The following is a 24,811-nucleotide window of genomic DNA, read 5'->3' as shown; positions in this document are numbered from 1 at the left end:
AGAAAAAATTCACTTTCTTTTCAGTTGTATAACATAATAAAATGTCTTAGTAAATTTTTGACCTCTGTTGGAGAATGGTGGCAGAATTTTCATGTTGATCTCTATTTTCAAGTATTATGAGCTACTATAAGCCCCTTCTCTCACAAAAATAACTCCTTTTTAAGAAGATAGTGTCAGCTATTTACATATTTGATTTTGTTTGCACCATTGAACTTAACTAAGCTCTTGGTTCAAAGTTTCATGAAGTAGTTAGGAACATCACAGAATGTATAGAAAAAAAATTATATGATCTAGTTAACATGAGTACTGAGTACAGTTATATAAAACTTAGATGGTTTTCATTAATGTTATACTACTCGATCATTTATACTAATTTATACCAATTACTGATTAGTTGTACTAATTCAAACAAAGCTATGTAGTAGAGGTAGTTGGCAAATAAGAGTCAGTGCATGTACCATCTCCTCTTCATCTGTTAAGGCTGGCTGCTTGAACCTACTATTAGGGTTCTGGGGCCTCATGGCAAAGAATGCGATGGTCAACCAGTGATGGCAAATTTACACACCTGTGTGTGCCAAGTATTGATCTTTCTCATTTTTCAAAGACAAAATGTAATCTTGCACCTTTTCCCAGAAGACAGTGATAGCAATCTGTATTCATTTATGTCTATCATCTATGTGTGTGGGTATAGCCAGTTGAAATAGATACTTGTAAATTTGGAGGGAGGTTAGTGTTGGATTTTGGGGTCTTTTGTTAAGTTAATGAAATATACCCTTTAAAGAAGATACTAAGTAGGCTTTTTTATCTAGCTTCATGAAAGACCACCCCCTTGTAATACATGTTCCAAGAACTTTCTGATTTACCTCCACGTTTCTGAAGTAAGGGCAGGTGCTCGTAACTCCATTTTGTAGATGAGGAAGTAGGCACAAGAGAGCTGCCTGCCTCTAATCACTTTCTGCTTAGGCAGCTAACCATACCTTGATGGGTAATCCAGCGTTCTCCACTGTTTGTAATTGTTCCCACTTAAAGTGTTAGGTTATTTTATACAACTTACTCAGTCTTGCCTTTTTCTCTTTTTGTATTCATAGACTGGAAAAGTAAGAAGAGCTTTCCTGAATTTTTAATTACCAAACTACTCTCAGTTTTCAATGAATCAATTCAAAGAAAGAATGCAGTCTTTCTATACCTGGTAAATATTTTCTGCTAATAAAAGCTATTAATTTAGTGGCCTCTGATAAATCCAGGTTTTATGATGATTGCCTTTAATTTTGTGGAATGACTATAAAAATGACTTGAATACATATATTTCATTTTTAACTCTGAAATTTGTTTGGTATTTATTGATATAATTGAGTTATGCTTAGAATGCCTGTGCCCTAGCCCTCAATGGAAAATAGTTTAGGATTGCCCTAATACTTAGATTAGGCTCTGGTTTCTTTTGAAAAAGTTGTGAAATTAATGCAAATAGGGTAAATGTTAAGTATCATCTTTATCGTGATAATATAACATTAGCAATGATCCCTATGTGGTAGTTTAATAGAAGTTCTTTGTAAATAATAGTTTTATAAAATTAATCTATAATCAAAATATTATAACCTACATTTTACCAATGATGAAGTAACTTGTTTAAGGAAGTTCAGTGCTTCCTTAGCCAGTGTAGAGCTGAAATCAGAATCTAGACTCCTAGTCTCATGCCTTTTAAAAATTCTCATTTTTTTAAGTACCTTAAATATAAATTAACATGCCTAAGGGAATAAACAAACCATAGTGACATTTCATATGGATTTTCCTTTTGTGTAACTGAATATGTTACTGTAGCAACAGCAAAGAAGAAATGGTTTTATTTATTCTATGTAAAATATTTTATCTATTAACAGTAATATTAACAACCATTAATTAACTACTAGGGGCCATTGAAGCTTTTGGATACATTTTGTTCAAATCTGAGGAGAACCCTTGGGAGTATGGTTGTACCTGTTTTACAGATGAGGAAACTGAGGCTTAGGAAGGGTAATATAGTTTAGAATTTTAGAATTCTAGAACTGGAGTTTAAGCACAGTTTTCTCTGATGTCAAAGCCTGTTACTAAACTATGAAGTCTGTTTATTTTTGGAATTAAAATTTAATCATAAATCCAACCTATCCCTTGTTTACTGATACTAATTATGGAATTATTTCCTCTCTTAATTCACCCATTCAAAAATCTGAGCACTTTAGAGACATACTGAGGTAGTGTAGAGAAACCATAAAACCGTGTCTTCCTCTGTAATGATTTTACCTATAGAAATCATATTAGCTATTTTATAATGTAATTTCAAGGTGTAAGTTTTATACCCCCTCAAAAAGTATATAATATTTGTATATTATAAATACATGTTTAAACTAAACTACTTTGAGCAAGTCCAGAGGTATATTTAATGAGACTGAACATTTGTCTCTCCAATGTTTTTGCTTATTATAGTTGATCATCAAACAATGATTATTTTCCTAAAATATTTTTAACAGACCTTTCAAAATTAGTTGACACCCTTAATGAAAAAATTTTGATGTTACAGCAAAGAGTATTAGTCAGAAATTAAGACATTTCACGTGTCTGGTTGGCTTTGGGATAAACAAAAGCTGATTATCTTAAATGAAGATGTAATGACGGAAGTATAAAGAAAATTCCTCTTCTTTAGTAAAATACCTTGAGTACCTGAGTTTGCCCAAACCAGGAGAATCTTTACCTTAAAACCTGATTTATCCCTTGAAATTCACCTTTCCGCAGGAATCTTTCATTAAATTACCACCACCATCTGCCTGGCCAAAAGAGGGTGGGGATGCACAGAATGTAGACAGTGAGATATAAAAAAGTACATTTTGTAGTAGCCCATGTCACATAACTGTTTTATTCCTGGTAATGTGGAGATCTTATACCAAAGAATTGTAATTTATTTGCATTTTAATCTCTACTATTCAAAATGAGAAATAAGATAAAGTAGATTTTCTGGTACCTTTCTGTTCTAGATGGTCATGTGTTAGAGCTTTATAAAAGGTGAGATACATTGACAAATTTTATTATTTTTTAAGTTAAATTCTTTCTAACTAACTGGAGCTTGTGAAGGTGGTATGAAATTTATTGATACAGTGACATTATGATGAGATTACAAAGTTATTAACTACCCTAAGTATTACTTGAAACTACTCATCATCCTCTGAGTAGAAGGGAAAGAGGTGAAGTAGGGCTGGGGCAGCAAACATTAATTGAATTCCTACTCTGTTGGGCATATGCTATACACATCTACATGCATGCTTTCATTTTTAATATATGGAAAAGTACAGCGGTACAGGAAGTAGAGCAAAGAGAAGAAAGCATTATGCACAAATCTATGTCTTGCTTTTTGTTTGGATGGTCAACTTGTTAAACCCTTCATATTCTTTTGTCCTCCACTTTTGGCCATCCCAGTGCTGTTGATTGTTTCCAGTGCTCTGAATCACAACTGCCTGGGATTGCTGTATAGTGCTTATGTGGCCAGAGGGGCATTAGTGGGGTTTTTTCCTTGGGGCGGGGGGCGGGTAGTTAGATTTTAAGTTTTCAGAAGACTATAGTTAACAGTACTGTATTATATATTTTAAAATTTGCTAAGAGGGTAGATCTTAGTTACGTGCTCTTGCCCCACACAGAAAAATTTTTAATTAAAAAATGGGGCGGGGGACGCAAAGGAAACTTTTAAAGGTGATGAATAAGTTTATGGCTTTAGTTGTGGTCTCACAGATGTATATTTATCTCCAAACATCTAGTTTGTATACATTAAAGTTGTATACATTAAATATGTATGGCTTTTTGTATGTCAATCATATCTCAAAAAAAAAGTTTTTAAAAAAGTTTTCAAAAGAGAAAACTCATACTTCTTAAGAAATGTTATTTAAAGATTAAAACATGAGAAAAAAGAAGAAAAAGGAAACCAAATTCTACTTCAGCCATGTTCAGCTAATTCAAACATTAATACAACTGTTCTTACCATGTACAGTAAAGATAATTTTCTGGCCTATGGATTAAAACTCAGTTAAAAAACATGGAAATATTCAAAAGCATCACTTAAAATTTCTTGTTATAACAGGAGAAAAATCTTGAGTAGTATTTATTGAATATTTATCAAGATATTAGAATAATACAGTTATCATTTTTATAATTCCTGATTATTTTCAAAATAACTAATATTCTCATTTTAATTTTAAGAACAGTCTTGGGAGACAGCATAATCATTCCCATTTTTCAAATGAGAAAATAAAGGTTCAAATGTCTTAAGTTTCCTAGGGATGCTGTAACAAAGTGCCACAAACGAGGTGGCTTAAACAACAGCAATTTATTGTTTCATAGTTCTGGAGGCTAAAAATTTCAAGATTAAGGTGTTGGCAATGTTGGTTCCTTCTAAAGGTTGTGAAGGAGAATCTGTACCATGCCTCTCTTCTTGTCTGCCCTCTATGTATCTGTCTCTGTTCAAATTTTCCTTTTTTGTAAGGACAGCAATAGTATTGGACTGGGGCTCATCCTGATGACCTCATCTTAACTTGATCATCTCCAAAGATCCTATTTCCAAATAAGGTCACATTCACAGATCCTGGGTATTCGCCTTTAACATCTTGGGCGAGACACAGTTCAACCCATAACAGATGTGACGTCCTTTGCTCAGGGTCTCCTAAGTAGGAAGTTTAGACATAACACATTGTAGTGCCACTAAAATAGTAGTTTTAAAAGAACATGACAATATATCTATGACACCACATTTAAAATTCATTTTCTAATATTTTCTTATGCCTGGGTAGATTTTATTTAAAATTAACTGAGTTTCTAAAATATTTAATAGAGTTTCTGATTGTAATGGATTTCAAGCTCTTTTTCTTTCTTTGGATAATAAGTGATACGACACCAACTGTGGAAAGTTGTTCAATACTCAGTGCTTAGATCTGAGTATAAATTTTACTGAACTTCCATTAATTCAATGTAGAGCTTTAGAATGTAGACTCCTTCATATTTTGAGATGTCCATCAGAATACTGTTTAATTTGTTTCAGGTGCACTCTCATGCTAGGTTATCTATACATTTCACAATTCTGTAAGAACTATAGTGTTGCCAGCGTTAATACGCATCTTGTGATCAGAGATTTCTGAGGAGTGGGGAGAGCAAGACTCCACTAGGATAATAAAACAGTGTATGGTAGTTTGTTGATCTCTTTTTGTTTTCCCTTTTTTCTTTGCTAAATCTTTTTCTTTTAAAATTATTTTAGACTTTTAGAAAAGTTGCAAAATAATACAAGTAACTTTTTCCCTGAACCTTTTGAGAGTAGGTCTCAGACTTGATGGTCCATCACTTCCAAATACTTCAGTGTATAATTCCTACAAATAAGGACATTCTTCTACATTGTCATGATACAAACATAAACTCAAGAAATTTACAATAATACATTACTATCAACTAATCCATAGACCATATCCAAATTTTTCTAGTTGTCTCAGAAATGCCCTTCATAGCAAAAGAATCCAATCCAGGACCATGCATTGCATTTAGTTGTCATGTTGTCTCTTTAGTATTCTTCTATCTTAGTCTTTTCCTTGATTTTCAGCACTGTGACACTTTGGAAGAATACATTTTGTGGAATGTGTTTGAATTGGGGCTTATGTGATACTTCCTCAGGTTATGTGTCTGTGGCAGGAATATCACAGAAGTGAAGTTGTGTTCTCATTTTTTTTGGGGGGGTTGCACAATTTTGATTTATCCCCTGACTAGTGATATTAACTTTGATCACTCGATTAAGGTGATGTTTACCAAGCTTCTTTACTGCAAGTAACACTTCTTCCCTTTGTAATTAATATATATTTTGTGGGCAAACTGTAAATTTTTGTCATCAAATTTTTGCCCTCTAGATTTAGTATCGGTTGTTTCTTGACTGAACTTACTGCTATGATGGTTTCCAAATGTTAATTTTCTTGACATTCTACTGTAAGTAAGAACGTTCTCTTCTCTCTGTTTATTTATTTATATCAGCATGGACTCATGAATTCCTATGAGTAATGGTTATAATTCATTATTATTTTTATTTACTTTGTTCAAATTGTCCAAAAGTCTGTCCATGGGAGACATTTCAGGCTGGTTTCTGTTTCTTTTTCACATATTCCCATAATTTTTTAAAGCACTTCCACTAGTAATTTCTTCACCAAAACAGTAAAAGGAAAGAAATAAAAAATAAAATATAAAGTCTCAGTGAAAAAGCAGAAAGCCTCATTAAAGAAACAGAAAATATAAAGAACTAAACGGAGGGACTTCCTTGGTGGCGCAGTGGTTAAGAATCTGCCTGCCAATGCAGGGGACACAGGTTTGATCCCTGGTCTGGGAAGATCCCACATGCCACGGAGCAGCTAAGCCCGTGCACCACAACTACTGAGCCTGCACTCTAGAGCCTGCGAGCCACAAATACTGAAGCCCACGCATCCTAGAGCCCATGCCCCACAACAAGAGAAGCTGCCCAATGAGAAGCCCATGCACCACAAGAAAGAGTAGCCACTGCTCGCCTCAACCAGGGAAAGCCCGCGCACAGCAATCAAGACCCAACACAGCCAAAAAATAAATAAATAAATTTATATTTAAAAAAAAAAAAGAACTAGGGCTTCCCTGGTGGCGCAGTGGTTGAGAGTCTGCCTGCCGATGCAGGGGACACGGGTTCATGCCCTGGTCCCAGAAGATCCCACATGCCGTGGAGCGGCTGGGCCCGTGAGCCATGGCCGCTGAGCCTGCGCGTCCAGAGCCTGTGCTCCGCAACGGGAGAGGCCACAACAGTGAGAGGCCCGCATACCGCAAAACAAACAAACAAACAAAAAAAAAACTAAATGGAAATTTTAGAATTGAAAACCATAGTAACTGAAATAAACTCACTGGGTAGGCTTACAGCAGAATGGAGGGGACAGAGTGATCTGTAAGCTAGAACAGTAGAAATTACCCAATATGAACAAGAAGGAGAAATAGAACAAATAAATGGATAGAGCCTCAGGTACCTATAGGATTATGACCAAAAAAAGACTACAACAGGAGTAAGAGAAGGAGAGAGGAAAGCAGGCAGGGCCAAGAAGTACTTGAAATAATGGATGAAAACTTGCCAAACTTGGCAGAAGACATAAACCTACACATCCAAGAAGCTGAGCAAATTCCAAACAAGGTAAACCTGAAGAAATCTGTAAGACACATCATAAAACTTACGTAAACTTAAAGACAAAGGAAAAATCTTGAAAATAGTGAGAGAGAAATAACACCTTACGTATGGGGAAAAAACATTCCAATGATAATGGATTTCTTATCAGAAACCATGGAGGCTGGGAGACAGAGGGGTAACATTTTTCAAGTACAGAAAGAGCTTAAAACCTCAAATTCTATATCTGGGAAAAATATTCTTCAGGAATGAAGGAGAAATCAAGACATTCTTAGATAGAGGAAAACAAAGAGAATTTGTTTCTAGCAGCCTTACCCTAAAAGAATGACTAAAAAACAAAATACTTAATTTTAAATCCAGCAGAACATGTTCAGGACTTTTATGCTGAAAACTACAAAATGCTGATGGGAGAAATCAAGGAAGATATAGGGAAATGGAGAGGTGTACTGTGTTCATGGATTAGGAGATTCAACATAGGAAAGATAAATTCTTCCCCAATTGATACACAGGTTTAATGCAGTTCCTCTCAAAATGCTCCTAAGATTCTTTTATTTTTGTTTTTTTGATTGAAATACTGATTTACAATGTTGTTAGTTTTGGGTGTATAGCAAAGTGAGGTACATACATACATACATACATATATATATATATATATGCTGAAAAGCATACATATGTATTCTTTTTTAGATTCTTTTCCATTATAGTTTATTAAAAGATATTGTCCTTGTTCCTTATCTGTTTTATATATAGTAGCATCTATCTGTTAATTCTGTTAAGATTTTAATAGATAAGATTATTCTCAAATTAATACAGGAATGCAGGCTAATTAGAATAGCTAACAGAACTTTGAAAAAGAAAAATAAAGTGGGAAGAAGCAGTCTTTAATTTCAAGACTTTTTATATAGCTGTAGGAATCAAACCTCAGGGTTTGATCCGTAGAGGCATTGACACATTGATCAATGGAATAGATAGAAAACCCGGAAATAGCCACACAAGTAGATTTGTGACTAAAGTACAACAGCAATTCAGTGGAGGAAGAATAGTCTTTTTGACAAATGATTTGGGGAGGGGTGGGGGAAGAACCTTTAACCTAAACCTCACACTAGAATAAAAACAGTAGAAAATCTTCAGGATGTAGGGCTTAGTGAAAAGTGCTTAATCACGACACCAGGAGCACAGTCCATAAAAGAAAAAAATTGATAAACTGGACTTTATCAAAATTAAAAAGTTTTTCTGTGTGTAAAACTCTGCTAAAAGGATGAAGAGTCAAGCTCCACAAGGAGGAAAAACATTTGCAAAGCACATATCTGATAAAAGATTATTATCTACAGTGTATGAAGAACTCTCAAAACTGAACCCGAAAAAAACCAATCCATTAGAAAATAGAGATTTGGGGGGAATTCCCTGGCGTTCCAGTGGTTAGGACTCCATGCTGTCACTGCCGAGGGCCTGGGTTCAATTCCTGGTCGGGGAACTAAAATCCCACAAGCCACGTGGTGCAGCCAAAAAAAAAAAGAGAGAGAGATTTTTGCATTCTAAAAAAATTCAAGAAAGAATAGACATGTCACTGAAGAGGATATATGAATGGTAAATAAGCATATAAAAAGATGGTCCATAAGCCATTGAGGAAATGCAGATTAAGACCACCATGAGATATCACTGCTTACCTATTAAAACAGCTAAAATAAAAGGTTATGACACTACCAAATGCTGATGTAGATTTAGAAAAACTGGATTTCTCATACATTGTTTTGAGAATGTCAAATGGTAGAGCCATTCTGGAAAATATTTGGAATTTTCTTTAAAACTAATTATATACTTGTCATATGACCAAGCAATCTCACTTCTGTGCATTTATCCCAGAGGAAAAAAAAATTATGTCCACATAAAAATATGTACGTGAATGTGCTTTGTATATTATAGATGAGAGTCAGATATGTCTTTTGCAAATACTTTCTCCCAGGGTGGAGCTTGTAATCCTATGTACATGCCATGTATGAATGTTTATAGCAGCTTTATTTGTAATGACCCCAAACTGGAAGCAACCAAAAAGTCCCTTAATTGGTGAATGGTTAGACAAACTATGGTACATCCATACCATGCACTACTCTGTTCAGCAATGAAAAGGAATAAACTGTTGATACACAGAATAACTTGGGTGGGTCTTAAGGGCGTTATGGTGAGTAAAAAATGCCAACCTCAAATGGTCATATACTGTATGATTCCATTTGTATAATCCCAGAATGACAAAATTATGCAAATGGATGGCAGATGAGTGATTGTCAAGGATTAGGAATAGCCAGAGGGAGAGGAGTGGATATGCCTATAGTGGGGTAGCAGCAGGGAATTCTTTGTGAAAAAATAGTTCTGTATTTGACTGCAGTGGTGGTTACGTGAATCTACACACGTGACAGTAAAATAACATAGAACTTTACATCCAGTTTCCTGGATTTGTACTCTTAGTTGCACTGTACTGTTAGTTATGTAAGATGTAACCAGTGGGGGAAACTGGATGAAGAGTACATGAGACCTGTCTCTATAAATTCCTATGAAGTTTTAACTATTTCAAAGTAGAAAGTTAAAAACAAAAGAGGGGGATATTATCATTGCTATAGGATTTCAGGGAAACAAATAGTTACTTGACAGTGAGGGGAATGAAGATCTGTGGTCATAACTTTTGAGCCTGTCTTTGTAGCATAGATAGACTTTTCACTAGTTGATATAGGGAGGGAACGGTATTTCAGACAGTTTGAGAGTTAGTAAATGTTTATGGAATGACTACCACTGTACTGTTAATAGTAAGAGACATTAATAACATCCGATTAGTCTAAGAACATTTTAATTAGTTTAATGAAGGAGTATATCTTTAGATTTTGTATCTCATGTAGAACTTTGGGATACTTGTTACCTGTATTTTCACACAAATTTATGAAACCTGGGAGTAAGAGAGAGATAAAAAGAAGACACAAATTACCAATATCAGAAGTGAAGCAAAATAGTTCAAAGGATGAATGACAATAAACAAAGCAGCATGTGGTTTTAAATAAAACAAAGCCTGTTTTTCATGGATTTAGTAAATGGAATCAGAGAAAAAGTCACATTCCACTTCTTGAAGTTAGAGAACTCTAATAGTAGCCAAGGATGTCAAGACAAATTATAGGCCTGTGTTGAAGCCATGTTGTCACCTGATCTTTTCTTCCATGGAATTTTCACACTTTGTAATTCTGTATTTAGATGATTGCTTGATATTTCTGTCTACTATTGAATTGTAAGCATTCTGTGGCTCAGCGTTGTAGACCCAATTCCTATCCTGGTGTCTGGCAGCACTTAGTAAAATACTTGTTGAATGTGTTCATACATGAAATAAATGACTTTGCAAAACTCTTTACATTAGAACAAATAAAAGACAGTTATAGAAGTAAAGAAACAGGATGATAAGATAGACTAGACAGAAAAATTTAGTGTAATGGTAAAACTTTAGTAGAGCTACACAAGATTTAAGCTTTTACAGCTAAGCAATTCAGGATTGGATTTTGTAATGTTACTATGTTTACTGAAAAGATGCCAGAGTGTTGGACTGAGCAGTAAATGAGCTATGGCATGGCTGTAGAAAAATAAGATAGCACAGGTTAAGGAAGACACCAGAGCATGAGCCACTTAATACTAGCTGCTTTCTAGTGTGGTAGCTTTCTTAACAAACCACCTCTTAAATGACTGATCCAATTAACTGATGCTCTAAGAATTCTTGCTTGAAGCATACTGATGATTCCCCTACAGCATGCTGAATGCTTACTCCTTAGTATGTCTGTGCATATCTGCTGCTGCTGCTGAAGTTGTATGGGTATCAGGAGTCATTTACATGTTTGTGCTCTCAAGCCTTTTCATGCTGGTTTATACTTATTTTAATCACACAATTTAAATAATTATTTAAATCAAGGGAAAGAGAAGTGATGTTTCTGTGAAAACTTGAATGCTTTGAAAAGATTGATAAAGGGTAATAAGTAAAAAAAAATACTGCTGAATTAGATGAGAACAAGGGAGCTGTAAAATATCAGGGGTAAATTATTCTTTAAAAAAAAAAGTAAGTAAGAAGGAAAAAGATTCTGTACTCAGATCGCTTCACGTGTCTTTTAAAGCAGTTTTTCAGTCCATGGGTCATGAAATCAATTTAGTAGGTTTAAATCAATTTAAAAAAAGAGAAGAAATGTATTAGAACATATCAGAGTGCATTACACCTAGGAAGGAGCATTGTTTCATGAAATTTTTCTTGAGTTTTTAATATTTATTTTATACACATACATAAAATGTGAAAATGTAATAAGCTTGAAAAACAAAGCTAAAGAAATTGAAACTGGAAATATTAGAGTGTGTATTAAGGGCATGATTTATCCCAGAAAGAAGGGGAAATTCAAATTAGTGGATCCAAACTTAAAACAAAGGCTTTAGTCCAACATCAAAAGGTTGGTGAATGAATGTATATTTTTGTGCTTTGTATTAAAATGAAATGTTTAAGGTATGTATAAATGGTTTTATACTTAAGTTGACCTTTTTAATTGACCAGCAACTACAGAACTCTGTGTCATGTGGTAAGAGTTTCAGCATATTTTATTGTACTTATTTTCCTCTCATACTTCCGTATTATATACCCCCCACCCCCACTTTCTCTGCTACTTAATAGCTGTGTCACCTAAGAGTCATTCTCTCGGCCTCAGTTTACTTTTTGTGAAATAAGGTTATCCTTCAGATCTCTTGTTATTTGGCAGTGCTTAATAGCCAAATTGATAAAGTAAATTCTTTCTTGGTATTCGCCCATCTAAAGTTTTAGTAAATGGTAGACATTCCATTTTGGTTTTTTTGTTGCTGTTGTTGTTTTTTTAAGCACTGAAATCCCAGTATTGCAGCCTTAGGGGGCATCATTCACATATGCCAGTCAAAATGGCCATCAGTAATAAGTCTACAAATAATAAATGCTGGAAAGGGTATGGAGAAAAAGGAACCCTCCTACACTGTTGGTGGGAGTGTAAATTGGTATAGCCATTATGGGGAAAAGTATGGAGATTCCTTTAAAAACTAAAACTAAAAATAGGGTTACCATATGATCCTGCAATCCCATTCCTGGGCATATATCCGGAGAAAACTCTTAACTCAGAAAGGTACATGCACCTCAGTGTTCATAGCAGCACTGTTTACGGTAGCCAAGACCTGGAAGCAACCTAAGTGTCCATGAGCAGATGAATAGATAAAGAAGATGTGATATATATACACAGTGGAATATTACTCAGCCATTAAAAAGAATGAAATAATGCCATTCATTCTGTAGCAACATGGATCAACCTAGAGATTATCATATTAAGTGAAGTGAATCAGACAGAGAAAGACAAATATATGATATCATTTATATGTGGAAACTTAAAAAATTATATGAATGAACTTATTTACAAAACAAAAATAGACTCACAGACATAGAAAACAAACTTATGGTTACCAAGGGAGATGGGGGAGGGAGATAAATTGGAAATTTGGGGCTGGCATATACACACTACTATGTATAAAATAGGTAAACAAGGATGTACTGTATAGCACAGGGAACTATAATCAATATCTTGTAATAACCTTTAATGGAAAAGAATCTGAAAAAGATATATATATCTGAATCACTTTGCTGTATATGTGAAACACTGTAAATCAACCATACTTCAAAAAAAAGTAGGGGCTTCCCTGGTGGCGCAGTGGATGAGAGTCCGCCTGCCGATGCAGGGGACATGGGTTCGTGCCCTGGTCCAGGAGGATCCTGCATGCCGCGGAGCGGCTGGGCCTGTGAGCCATGGCCGCTGAGCCTGCACGTCCGGAGCCTGTGCTCCGCAATGGGAGAGGCCACAACAGTGAGAGGCCCGCATACCGCAAAAAAAAAAAAAAAAAAAAAAAAAGTAAATTAAAAAAAAAAAGAGTTTATTGGCCTGTTTTCCAATGGAAACAGCCATTACCTCACTAATCAACTCCTAAACTAGGTCTTAAAGGAAAGCAATTTAATTGGATTAATTCATGCTGAAGTGTGAATAACAATCCTACAAACTTCCCAAAAATGGTTTTCCTTTTTAAAAAGGGTATTCTTTTTAGGTTAAGTTTTAATCTGATATTTCAGAAAGAGGACCAAATGAGGTGAACATTTGAGACTTTGTGGGAAAAGCTCTTTCCCTCTTTCAGATCAGCTGTTCCACGGTTAAGGGACTGTAGGGGAGAAATAGTGGCCTTCCCTCTCCCAGTCCAACTGTAGAAGGCCTGGACAACCTTCTAGTATTTAAGCCTGCCTTCTACAATGCACAAAGTACCTAGATCAAGAGTGGTAGGAGGGGAGTTTTCTCACCCCCACCATTGTGACCGAGTCAGCTGCCTGGGTAAGGTGAGGCTTCCTGTCACCCTGGATAGCTGCATCTCAGTGCTGCCTCCTTCTTTTGCCCCTCTCCCTCTTCCTGCAGTGAAGATAGTGAGTTGTTCAGCAGAGGGGAAGGAGGTCCCACTTTGCATCGTAACCTGTGTGAGTTAGTGAGCTATAGGCCTGCTGTGCAGAGACCCTGTGGGACTCTCTTGGCCTGAGGGGGAGGAGGATTATTATACTACTGAAGTCCTGCCCTGCAAGGTACCTTCCAGCAAATACTCCTTAGTTGGCAGTGATTGTCTGGCTGTCGCTATAAGTCATCCTTAACTAATGTATGAAAGACCTAATTGGCATAAGAAAGGTAGTTTAGAGGTATTACTGCATGTGGTACAAAAAGGTAGATGGTGAGATGCAGAGAGATTCTATGATAAATAAAGGCAATAAATGTAAAATTTTATGAAGGCAGAAGAGGAAGGAAAGAAACATTTATTCACATTCATCATTTCTTCTCATATTTTCCCACCAAGTAGAAGTTGTGTAATCCAATACATTCTACCTTAAAAACTCTTTTGAATTCTGTTCCATAATATATTCTTGATTGTTTTACTAAAAAGTATTATGATCCATTGTTGAATAAAATCAATGTTCTTAAAGGATGCACCATGTTTATCGTGTGTCTTGATGTCTTCCCTGGCACAACTACCTCGTGCTCCAGTCCAAGGTCTAATCTGAGAAGCACAAGCACATTTATCCTCACAGCAGCCTCATGAAAAAGATAGTATCATTTTACAGAAGAGAAAAGGAAGGTTCAAAGAGGGAAAGTTTCATGGGTACTACACGTCATTGTTAAATTTCTCCCCCAAACCCTCTCCTTATATGGATTTTGTGGTTCTGTAAAACAGAAAAACTAGCAGTATAAATAGAGTGCTGATCTAAAAGTTAAGAAAGGTTTTTGGTTCTGTTCCTAGCAAAGTTATTGACTTGCAGGGAAATCTTTTGAAGGTCCCTTATAGAAATGTTGTCTTTCATTTCCTCATATGCATGTTGAATTTAATTTCATCCTTGATGTTGGGAAAAGGTACATATATATATATTTTTTTTTTTTTTTTTTTTTTCGGTATGCGGGCCTCCCACTGCTGTGGCCTCTCCCGCTGCGGAGCACAGGCTCCGGATGCGCAGGCCCAGCGGCCATGGCCCACGGGCCCAGCCGCTCCGCGGCACATGGGATCCTCCCAGACCGGGGCACGAACCCGCATCCCCTGCATCGGCAGGCGGACTCTCAACCACTGCGCCACCAGGGAGGCCCAGGTACATATATATTTTAAAAAATCAGACACTTGGCATCCTTGAAGATTAGTTCTAAATAAAAGCAATTGTTAATGGAATAATACCCTTGAGAACTCTCCTCAAGTCTAGTGCACTCTTCTGTGTATCCATACACACTTGACTTTTAAACACAAAATTGTTGTCACCAATTATTGGCTTCCTTACTACACTGAAAGTAAGCTATTTTAGTCTGCTGCTTGATTCAAGCCCCCCATGCCTACCAGTTCCTTAAATGTATAACTTGTCCATAGGTATAATAGTAGCCAAGAGCTCAAATTTTTATGTCAGCAAAATCTGCTTTTAAATCCTGACTCCAGATTATTAGTGTGACATTAAACTACTTCAGCTCTCTGTGCCTCAGTTTCCTTATTTTAAAAGGGGGGTAATAATGCCTATTTCATGGGTTTTTATCAATCTCCTGAATTGTCTATGATGATAACATTGGCATGTTGTCATACGGTAATGCCTAAAAAATTTGGGGTTGATGTTTTACCTTGTAAATTCACTTTAAATAAATATATTCTTTTGTAAGTATTCTAAGTCTATAGATTCATATACATTAAGTGAAATTTACTTGGAAATACTAATTCCACAATTTACATGACCCATATTTTGATGATTGATATTGTAAATAACAGACTGTCCTACACTTTAGATTGATTTTGATGGGGGAAGGATATTGTATGACATGTGGCATTCAACTAATCTATTTGGTTAATTTGGTAGTATAAAAGGGTTTGTAGATAATGAATTTTCATACTCTGGAAGATAATTTTATAGATCCTACACTGCTTCCGGATTTAAACTGGTGCCTCGTTTTAAAGTAGGACTTTCACCTGACAGTGTATGTTAATATTCGGAAAATTCTCTATCAGTAGGCTAGCACCATCTTGACAGCCCTATGTTCTGCTTCTACCTTGCTAATTGTTTCCTTGGGATTATTTGGATTGTGTAGAAAGCTTTTTGCAAATCCCCTTATTACTGAAGTCATTGTTGCCAGCAGGAATAAGATTAAAGGTGCTTAAGTCTGTAGAGTTGTTTCTAATTTGTACGTGTCATTTCAGTGGCATTTTAACAGAACTCTGTCTCCTGTCCCTCCCTCCTCCCCCGGTACTATCTCAAGTTAGGTCCAAGAAGCCAGGCCATTGGAAGAAATCTCATTTCATCCTCCTAATTATTATGCTGGCACTCAGGAGATAATTTTTCCCTTCATGCACTGCCAATTAATATGCAAATGGACTGATAAATATTTATGCAATGATTTAAATTATGCAAGGAGTGCTTTCAGTGTATTCTGTAAATGAATTGTTCGTGGACTTCAAAGTACTGGCTGCTGTGCTAACGAGGAGAGATTTGCATAAGGCCCTAATCACGCGCATACTGATTAAGCTTCATTATGGAAACTGCCAGCTGCAATCTTTGTTTCTATTTTATTACAAAAAGAGGAACTTTTCATGCTTCAGTTGCCTTGACAATGTCAGTCCTAGCTGGTAGGAGAGACTAAAACTCCTCTGAGCAACTGAAGTTTCCTTATTCAGTTGAAGATTGCTATGGTGTAACTGAAGTTGTATTTCGCTTCTCCCCCAATCCACTTTCCACCTCCCACCCTTGTTCTTTTAAGAATATAGTGTAGATTTGTTAGAAATAATAGTACCTTCTTTCCCCTACCCCAAACCGCTACCTGTTTCTTCCTTGCTTTGGACTGTCTGAACCTCTAGAAGATTTCACAGCAATGCTGGACTGCAGTGACTATGTTCTAGGTGGGTACCAGCACGGTTCTTTCTTATAAGCTTTAATATGGAAATAGCGTGTGTGGAGTTGACTATGCATAAATGCTTAATCGCATATGCAACCAACTCGGGGGAGGGGGGAGAAGTGGATTGAGCTGGGAAGGAGGAAAGCATTTGCAAAGCACAAGCCTGCTTGAATTTGCAGTAGGTCCCTCCCTACCACTAGCTCTTCTGGTTCAGAGGATATTTTCAGTAAATAGTGTGGATTTAGAGTTCAACTTGAATGGAGGACATTTTTGCTTTTTGGAAATTTCTATTGAGAGCATTTCATGTAGTTCTAAAAACAGTCTAAATCTGAAACAAGGTATAAAGTGTACCTAAATAATATGTACATATTAATAAAAAAATTTTTGCATACCGAATGTGAATGTCTTCTATAAAAAATACCTAGTGAAAAATAAGATGGAGCCATAGTGCATAGTTGTTCCCATAAATGCTAATGCAGAGAGGGTAATTGGAATGGTTACTGCAATAGGACTGTTGATCAATTTCCAGATTTTAGAAACTGTTAACTGTTTTCAAATTTTGGCTAATACTAGCCTTTTTTATTTTTAAAAAATCAACTTCTGTTCTTCAGGAAACAATTTTTAAGTGCTGGAAAGCCTGTTTTTAGAGTTTTTCCTATAGAACAACAAGATTTGGGGAGGGGGATGTGTGGCTTGAATATATAAACTCTCTTTGGTGATTAAGATTTAAAATAGATTGAGGCACTTTGTTTTTTAGACTTACTGTGACCATGGTGGCCAATTTTGTGTTGAGTTTTTTCTGTTTGTATGCAAAATTGTTGAAACCTCTTTGGGTTACTCTGGTCACCTCTCCAGGTGATGATAAGAACTCCAGGTCTCTGATATCTTAGTTTTAAAACCTCTACAAATGATTCTTTTTTCCTGTAGGTAATTTTTCCTGCTTGAAAAATTGAGGCTGCCCCCCATCACCATTACAGTAGCTCAGGATAAAATAAAATGATAGTTCTGAAAATGTTTGAATTTTTAGCTGGAAGGCATGGCCTAAACCCAGGGTAGTACTAATACTTGTACAGCATGATAAAAATCACTATTAAAAGGGTGAATGACTAAAATAACAAACTGATGTCAAGAATTCGATCCAAGAGCAACCTGTAGACTGTGTATTAGACTCATACAGTCAGTTCAGTGTGCCCAGAGAGGAAAAAACAAACTTCACATATCAAAAAAAGAATTTACTTGTATTTACTCTTTTACATCTACTAAGTTGGGAACTCAAGAAAGGAAAGGAAAGTACCTTTCTGAAATATTTTTAGCATTATATTTTAGAATTAGACATTATATCTGTAATTTTCAGTTCACAGTAAATGTCATTTAAACATTCTTCCATTCCATTCCAATGTACAACATTCATAGTTGTACAATTAATCAGGATTTGGTTTTATTTATTTTTGTGTATGTGTATTAAACTCTTGACAGTTCGATAGAAAATGCATAGAAGATTTACATAGAATACCTGTGACATAATTTTTAATTTTTAGATGTGGAAATCAGGATATGAGTTGTACAGGTTATGACTTGTTGAGAATTATGCCTACAGCTTTGTTTTTATGGTATGTGGAAAACATTGTTACCCTTCTGATGAATGTTAACTGCTTCATCATTTTTTCCCACTTTCTTTTAAAATACATTCTAAAGGAAGCATTGAGCAGCATGTATGCTTAATGGTGTATTCTATTATATTTGTTGTGGTTTTTGTTGACTTTCATAAGATGTTGGTTAAGTCATTCAGAAAGCTGATGTTTACTAAGCTGTACACCTGTTCCTTTCAAACCTTAGTATGCTTTCAGATGATATTTAAATTTTTCTGTAGGGGGAAGGAAGTTATAGAACTACCCTCATTTATGACCACAGACATACAAATTTGAACCCTTTGAACATGTGAAGAACAAAACAAATATATGATAGAACTGCTTAAGCCCATAAGGCAAGCATTTGTTTCAAAAACTGTATTTAAAAAGCTATTACACAGCTTCCAGGTTGGAAATGAAATTTATGAGAGAAGGATTCTTGATCTTTCTCATCAGTTATGCATGTGGATAAAGTAACCATGGACAACATGGTTGGGACTACTAATGATTGTTTTGATTTTCTAGTTAAACATTTAAGCAGATGACAAAATGGGCTGTTCAGTCAAAAAATTGAATATAATATATAGTTTAAGTATTATTCTCTGCTAATAATTATAGTTAAATGGTTCTTAACCCATTGAGGGAAAAGGTAGAACTTGCTTGATAGTAAACTCCTTTGATTATAAATATGCTAAGTAGAATAAGATACGTATTAAATGTATAGTTTTTACCCTTTAGAAGAGGTAGAAGAAAAGCAAACTTGTTCTTGTCTTTCCTCTTGGATATCTTCTAGGATACTTAATATTGCTTGATGAGAACACATTACTATGAAAGCATTCATTTAGGATATTAAGGAAGTCTAATTTGTAACTGGGTGTGGTTGTGATTTAATTTTGCAGTTATTAGATGTATCTGTTATGCCTTGTAGTCCAGCTTCTTGTACTGGTTTATGATTGAGGTATGAATTTGATATATTCTCACTTTGACGCATGTTTAATTTGTTTTAGGGGAGGGGGAGGGGAGTAAATATGGCGATATTTTTCTTAGACATGTTTTCATTTTATTCTGTTAGGTTGAGATATTGTCCAGTCTGTAATCAAGATTACCAGTAGATTATTTAGGTTACAATTAATGAATATCTTTACTTACGAAAAAAGAAACTTTATTTGGGAATAACATATTTTACTTTGTGACGTACTTCTCTCCTCCTCCCTGCCCCAACTTTGTTTATTTAATATACTTTATGCTTCATATTATAAAACATTTTTCCTCTTTTTTATATTATACTCTCTATTATAATTTTTTTTGCAGGTTAGATTTCTCTTATTTCTCTTGGAAGAATCTTAAGGTTCTTTAGAAAGACAATTTATTTGTGTATCACTTCAGAGTTAAGGGAATCCTGAATTTCTTTCAGATAAAATTTTATTATAGTTTGCAATGTTTTAATGTTGATACCATCTCTCCTTGAACTGTAGGACTGTAACAATAGTCAATATTCTTGACCTTTTCCTTTGCCACAATTTTGCCTCCCTAACCACATCCCCAATATTTTCAAAACCTATTCTCTTCTGATTTATTGCAGACTCAAGAATGAACAATCCGTCAGAAACCAGTAAACCATCTATGGAGAGTGGAGATGGCAACACAGGTACAAGATCGTTCTCAGATCCAGCTTTTTAATTAGATATAATAGAGCTAAAAGAAGAAACTTCCCATTTAACTGTGACTTGTATTCGGTGAATAAAGACCAATTTGAGTATTGAGTTGTCGAATATTAGTATTTGCAGGAACTGGGATTGAATTGACTTAAGATTATCTAACTTCTTCTGCAGATTGTTTCATCTTTTGCTGCCATATATCAGAGAAACTACAGAGTAGTTGAGAGACTAGTTCTTTGGGTCAGTTAGTTCTGGGAATGACTTACTAGCCACTTACTAAGCTGTGTGACTTCAGGCAGTTTCCCCAGTCTTTTTGAAAAAGACTTAATTTGTTCACCTATAAAATGGGGATAATAAATTTCATAAGTCATTGTGAGTATTAATGGAAATGTGTTAAGCATGGTGCCAGCTACACAGCCATTCAAAAAAGTTGAATGGCTATAACAAAAAAGTTGCTCTTGTTATAGGTGTTAACCAAAATGGGAAATCTTATCCACATTCAGTATAAATTGTATTGAAGTTATGGTATTGTGAGTAGATAAAAACACACACCTGTTTCTAATACATCCTTTTATTTGGTAATTTTTTTAAAAAAATACACTAGATTAAACCCTGTATCAAGAGAAAATTAATACCATAAAAATGAGGAAACTGAGGCCCCCACTCACCTCACTCACTGAGGTGAGTCCGTAAAGGATAGATTGTCTCCACAGCCCATACTCGACATTTGACTATGTGTCTTTATCAACCATTTAAGAAGGGAATTATGGGCAGGGATTCCCAGAAAGTAATAGTTTCACTAGGTTTTTACTAGCAGAGAGCGTTGCCTCCTTGACTCGTGATTTTTAAAATGCCTAACTATAAGAGATAGTAAAAACGAGAGTCACTGTTGGAAACTGTCTTTGTTTTCCACCCCTACTGGCCACAACACCTTTTAATTTGAAGTAGATGAGTTGAACCAGTACAGCAGCTTCCTGCCTACATATCTTTCGTTTAAAATTTTTGGTACCTGGAGATACTTGTTAATCTTTTAATCTCTAAAGCATACCTGCCTCTTTATGTGAAACTGAACAGTGGGGCTTCCTGCTGTATTTAACATGTCTCTCAAGTTACTCCAGCTGAGGCTAGCCAGGTAGACTGCTGTAAATACATCCCGCAAAGGGGAAGGGCAGCATTCTGTTCTGTCTGAAGTGTCAGCCAGTCTCCTTTCTGTCCCGTTTGGGCTCCGCCTTGCATTTTGTTTTGTAGCAGCAGTCCCTCTGCCAGTATTTTGGCCACCTAGCTTAGGTGTGGGACTTGTTTGCAGAGAGAAATAGGGCAGTTGATCCCATTAAGACACTAGAAGAGAGTGAGCAGGACACCCATGCCTAAAGAATTCAGATTCAAAGAAGAGGCATGTATTTCTTAGGGAAGAGAAACAGACTCAGAATGATTGGAGAACACTGAAAAAACACTATACCGGATTGCTTGGGAATCCATTACTATAATAGAAGTTTCAGTAGCTACCATTTATTGAGCACCACATTTAATAAAACCCTGATGACATGTTTTTAAAAATCTTAAGCACTGTATGCATTACCTGATTTTTGAGTTCTTATGGCAGCCCTGCAGGTTAGGTATTATTTCAAGGAATAGGAAATTGAGGCACGAAACCAGCCAGGAAATAAAGGCAGGATTAAGATTTACACGCTGCATATGGTTTACACCCTGCCTATGGTTTCTCCCATGAACTGTAATAAAATAAAACTGAAAACATAAGCAAACCTTTGTATATATATATTTGGGTCTAAAACCATTTATAGAGCTATGTAAGATAAATTCTAGCTGGAACACTTGCTGAAACAGTCCCATGAATTTCTTGCCCTGTTTTAATATGGATTGCATGGCAGACTCATTCACCATAGAGCTAAGCAGTATGAATTTAGATATTTTACTTTTTAATGTCTCTAAGACTCTGATTTTGTGGCTGAAAACTAGTGCTTTCTTAGACTTTTTTATTTCCACCAGCAGCAATGGTAGTTGATTTTACAAATAGGGAAAATTTTTATTCCTTTTTCACAAGAATTACTGCTAATGAAATAATAAGAGAAATTGGATCAAACATGAGTTGATCAGCCATCCTAACTCTGGAGCATAGTGACTCACTTTCTATATGTTGACTGAAGCATTTGTTGCCTTTATAAAATTACACATTACTTCCATATTATGGGCTTTTACATTCACTTGAGGATAACCTTGAATGTCTAGTTTCTCAAATGTTAAGGGTCTGTCACTGTGTTCTTAGCATTTCCCACTGATGTCAGTTGGTTAGCTTAGGAACATAAAAATACATTTAAGTTCCAGTTTGCATACTAAATACCATGTCTGATACATTAGATGTAAAATTAAAGTCTACTGGGACTTCCCTGGTGGTCCAGTGGTTAAGACTACGCGCTTCCACCGCAGGGGGCGAGGGTTCAATCCCTGGTTGGAGAACTAAGATCCCGCATGCCGTTCAGCGCAGCCAAAAAATAAAAAATAATAAAACAAAATAAAATTACAGTTTATTCAGATAATTACTTGCTTATAAATTTATTTTTATTTAAAAATATAACTAACCTACAGATTGCTTAACTGTAAAGAATATATGGGTTCTTAGTTTTTGTTGGTTTATGAATAACAAGAAAATTTTTCAATGGAAAGAACCCTTAGCATTATAATAAAACCAAAGTTTTGGGCTTCCCTGGTGGCGCAGTGGTTGGGAGTCTGCCTGCCGATGCAGGGGACGTGGGTTTGTGCCCCGGTCCAGGAGGATCCCACATGCCGCGGGAGCGGCTGGGCCCGTGAGCCATGGCCGCTGAGCCTGCGCGTCCGGAACTTGTGCTCTGCAATGGGAGAGGCCACAACAGTGAGAGGCCTGCGTACCGCAAAAAAAAAAAAACAAAAAAACCCCAAAGTTTTACATTTTCTGGATTCAGAATACTTTTGTGCAGACTACAACAATTTTAAACATTTAAGGAAAAAATAATTTTTGATTTTGTGACTTTTTAAGATAATGGTATTATAAAATTAATATTGTATTTGATACGTTACTCCTTTGCCTTTCTCCAACCAGAGTGATTTATTTAGGTTGAGCAGCTAAATCTGACAATGCGCTTTTGTCAAACAGCCCTTAAATGTTCACAGAAAATCTGTTGCTTAGGTTTACTGATTTATTTAAGTCTGTGCCTGTCCTATATGTAAAGTACTATACTTGGTGTTATTAAAAGATGTTAATGCAAATAAATGAGATACCCTCAGTCTTTGAAGAGTTAGCAATCCATTAGAGATGAGACAGATACGCAGGTGACGGATTCAGGATAGATTATGGTAATTCAAGAGGAGGTATAAGAAAGTACCATAGTGGTATTTCTTTGAGGAAATTTGAGTCTGTTCATAGGCCAGGTGGAAGAAACCACCAGAGAGAAAGGAATTAAAGAAAAACAACTGACGGAACTGAGGTAGGGGAAGGAGTTAGGATCAAAAGTACAGAATGGAGGGTTAACTTTGAAAATGGAAAAAGATATACCCTTTTTTTATATTGGGGAGAAGAAGCTAAGATTCAAACAATGACAGAAAATTGAGGTGGAAAGGAGAAGGAAAATGAGGAATAATTCATGTTAGATTGTTCCATTTTTCTTATTTCTCTTTTAAGTAGTTGAGGCGGTCATCGGAGGGGAAGGCAAAGATAATCGTAATAATAGTAGCAGCAGTTACCATTTGTTGAATTCTTACTATATGTGCACGGCTAGCTGCTTTATTATATACACTTTATAATTGTTAAAATACTCATAAGGTAAATAGTATTATGCCTATTTTACAGATAAGGGAAATAAATTCAGAACTGTTTAGTAATTTGTGATTGCAAAGACTGTGAGTCTTTCATTACCTTTCTTTCTTTTTCTTTTTTTTAATTGGAGTATAGTTGCTTTACAATATTGTCTTAGTTTCTGCTGTACGATGAAGCGAATCAGCTGTATGTATACATATATCCCCTCCCTCTCATTATCTCATACTACCTCAAAGATTTTGAATGAAATGGATTTGGGGGTATGAGTAGAGTGAATGAGTTTTGACATAGTTACCTTTAAGGAATTGATTAAAATAAATAAAAAGGAGTAATAAACTTCTTGTGGGTCAGCTCAAATTAAAGAAAACAGATGTGTATCTTATGTCTCTGAATTTGCCTATTCTAGATACTTTATATTAAGTGGAATAATACAATATTTGTTCTTTTGTGTCTGACTTAGTTCGCTTAGCATATTTTCAAGTTTATCTTTGTTACACAATCGATAGCTGAATAATACTCCATTGTATGTTTGTACCACATTTTGTTTATCCGTTCATCTGTTTATAGACACTTGGGTTGTTTCCACCTTTTAGCCATTGTGAATTAATGCTGCATTGAACATTGGCACACAGTTCTTTGGGGTATATAACTAATAGTGAAATTGCTAGGTAAAACAACACAAATTTGTTATCTTACAGCTCTGGAGTTCAGAAGTCCTAAAATTAGGGTTTGGGAGGTCTGCATTCCTTCTGGAAGCTCTGTGGAGAGAATTCATTTCCTTCCCTTTTCTAGCTTCTATAGGCTACCTACATTCCTTGGTTTATGGCCTCTTCCTCCATCTTCAAAGCCAGAAGTAAAGTGTCTTTAAGTCTGTCTGTCTGTCTTCCCCTCTCTGTCTCTGTCTCTCTCTTTTCTCCCTCTCTCTCTCTCTCTCTCTCTCTCTCTCTCTCTGACCCCTGCTTCCATCATCACATCTTCTCTGACTCTCCTGCCTCCCTCTTTCTCTTATAAAGACCATTTTGTGATTACACTGGGTCCACCCAGATAATCGAGGATAATTCCTCCCCATCTCAGGACCC

General features: G+C 35.8%; 1 protein-coding gene across 5 annotated transcripts in view; it reads left to right on the top strand.

Annotated features, from left to right (window-relative positions):
* POU2F1 (POU class 2 homeobox 1) overlaps nt 1-24,811 on the top strand; it is a 185,168-nt gene that overhangs the window by 73,869 nt on the left and 86,488 nt on the right. For 4 of the 5 annotated variants that reach the window (XM_082614242.1, XM_082614244.1, XM_082614241.1 and 1 more), the window contains exon 2: nt 19,849-19,914. In XM_082614242.1, coding sequence (XP_082470368.1) covers nt 19,849-19,914 — 66 coding nt within the window. Of the gene's footprint in view, nt 1-1,095; nt 1,190-19,848; nt 19,915-24,811 lie in introns of those variants that run through there. The other variant, XM_082614243.1, reaches the window with a different exon arrangement.

The sequence above is a fragment of the Mesoplodon mirus genome (assembly GCF_964341445.2).
Source record: "Mesoplodon mirus genome assembly, chromosome: 3".
Classification (NCBI taxonomy): Eukaryota; Metazoa; Chordata; class Mammalia; order Artiodactyla; family Ziphiidae; genus Mesoplodon; species Mesoplodon mirus.
This window is presented reverse-complemented; position numbering and strand designations above follow the sequence as displayed.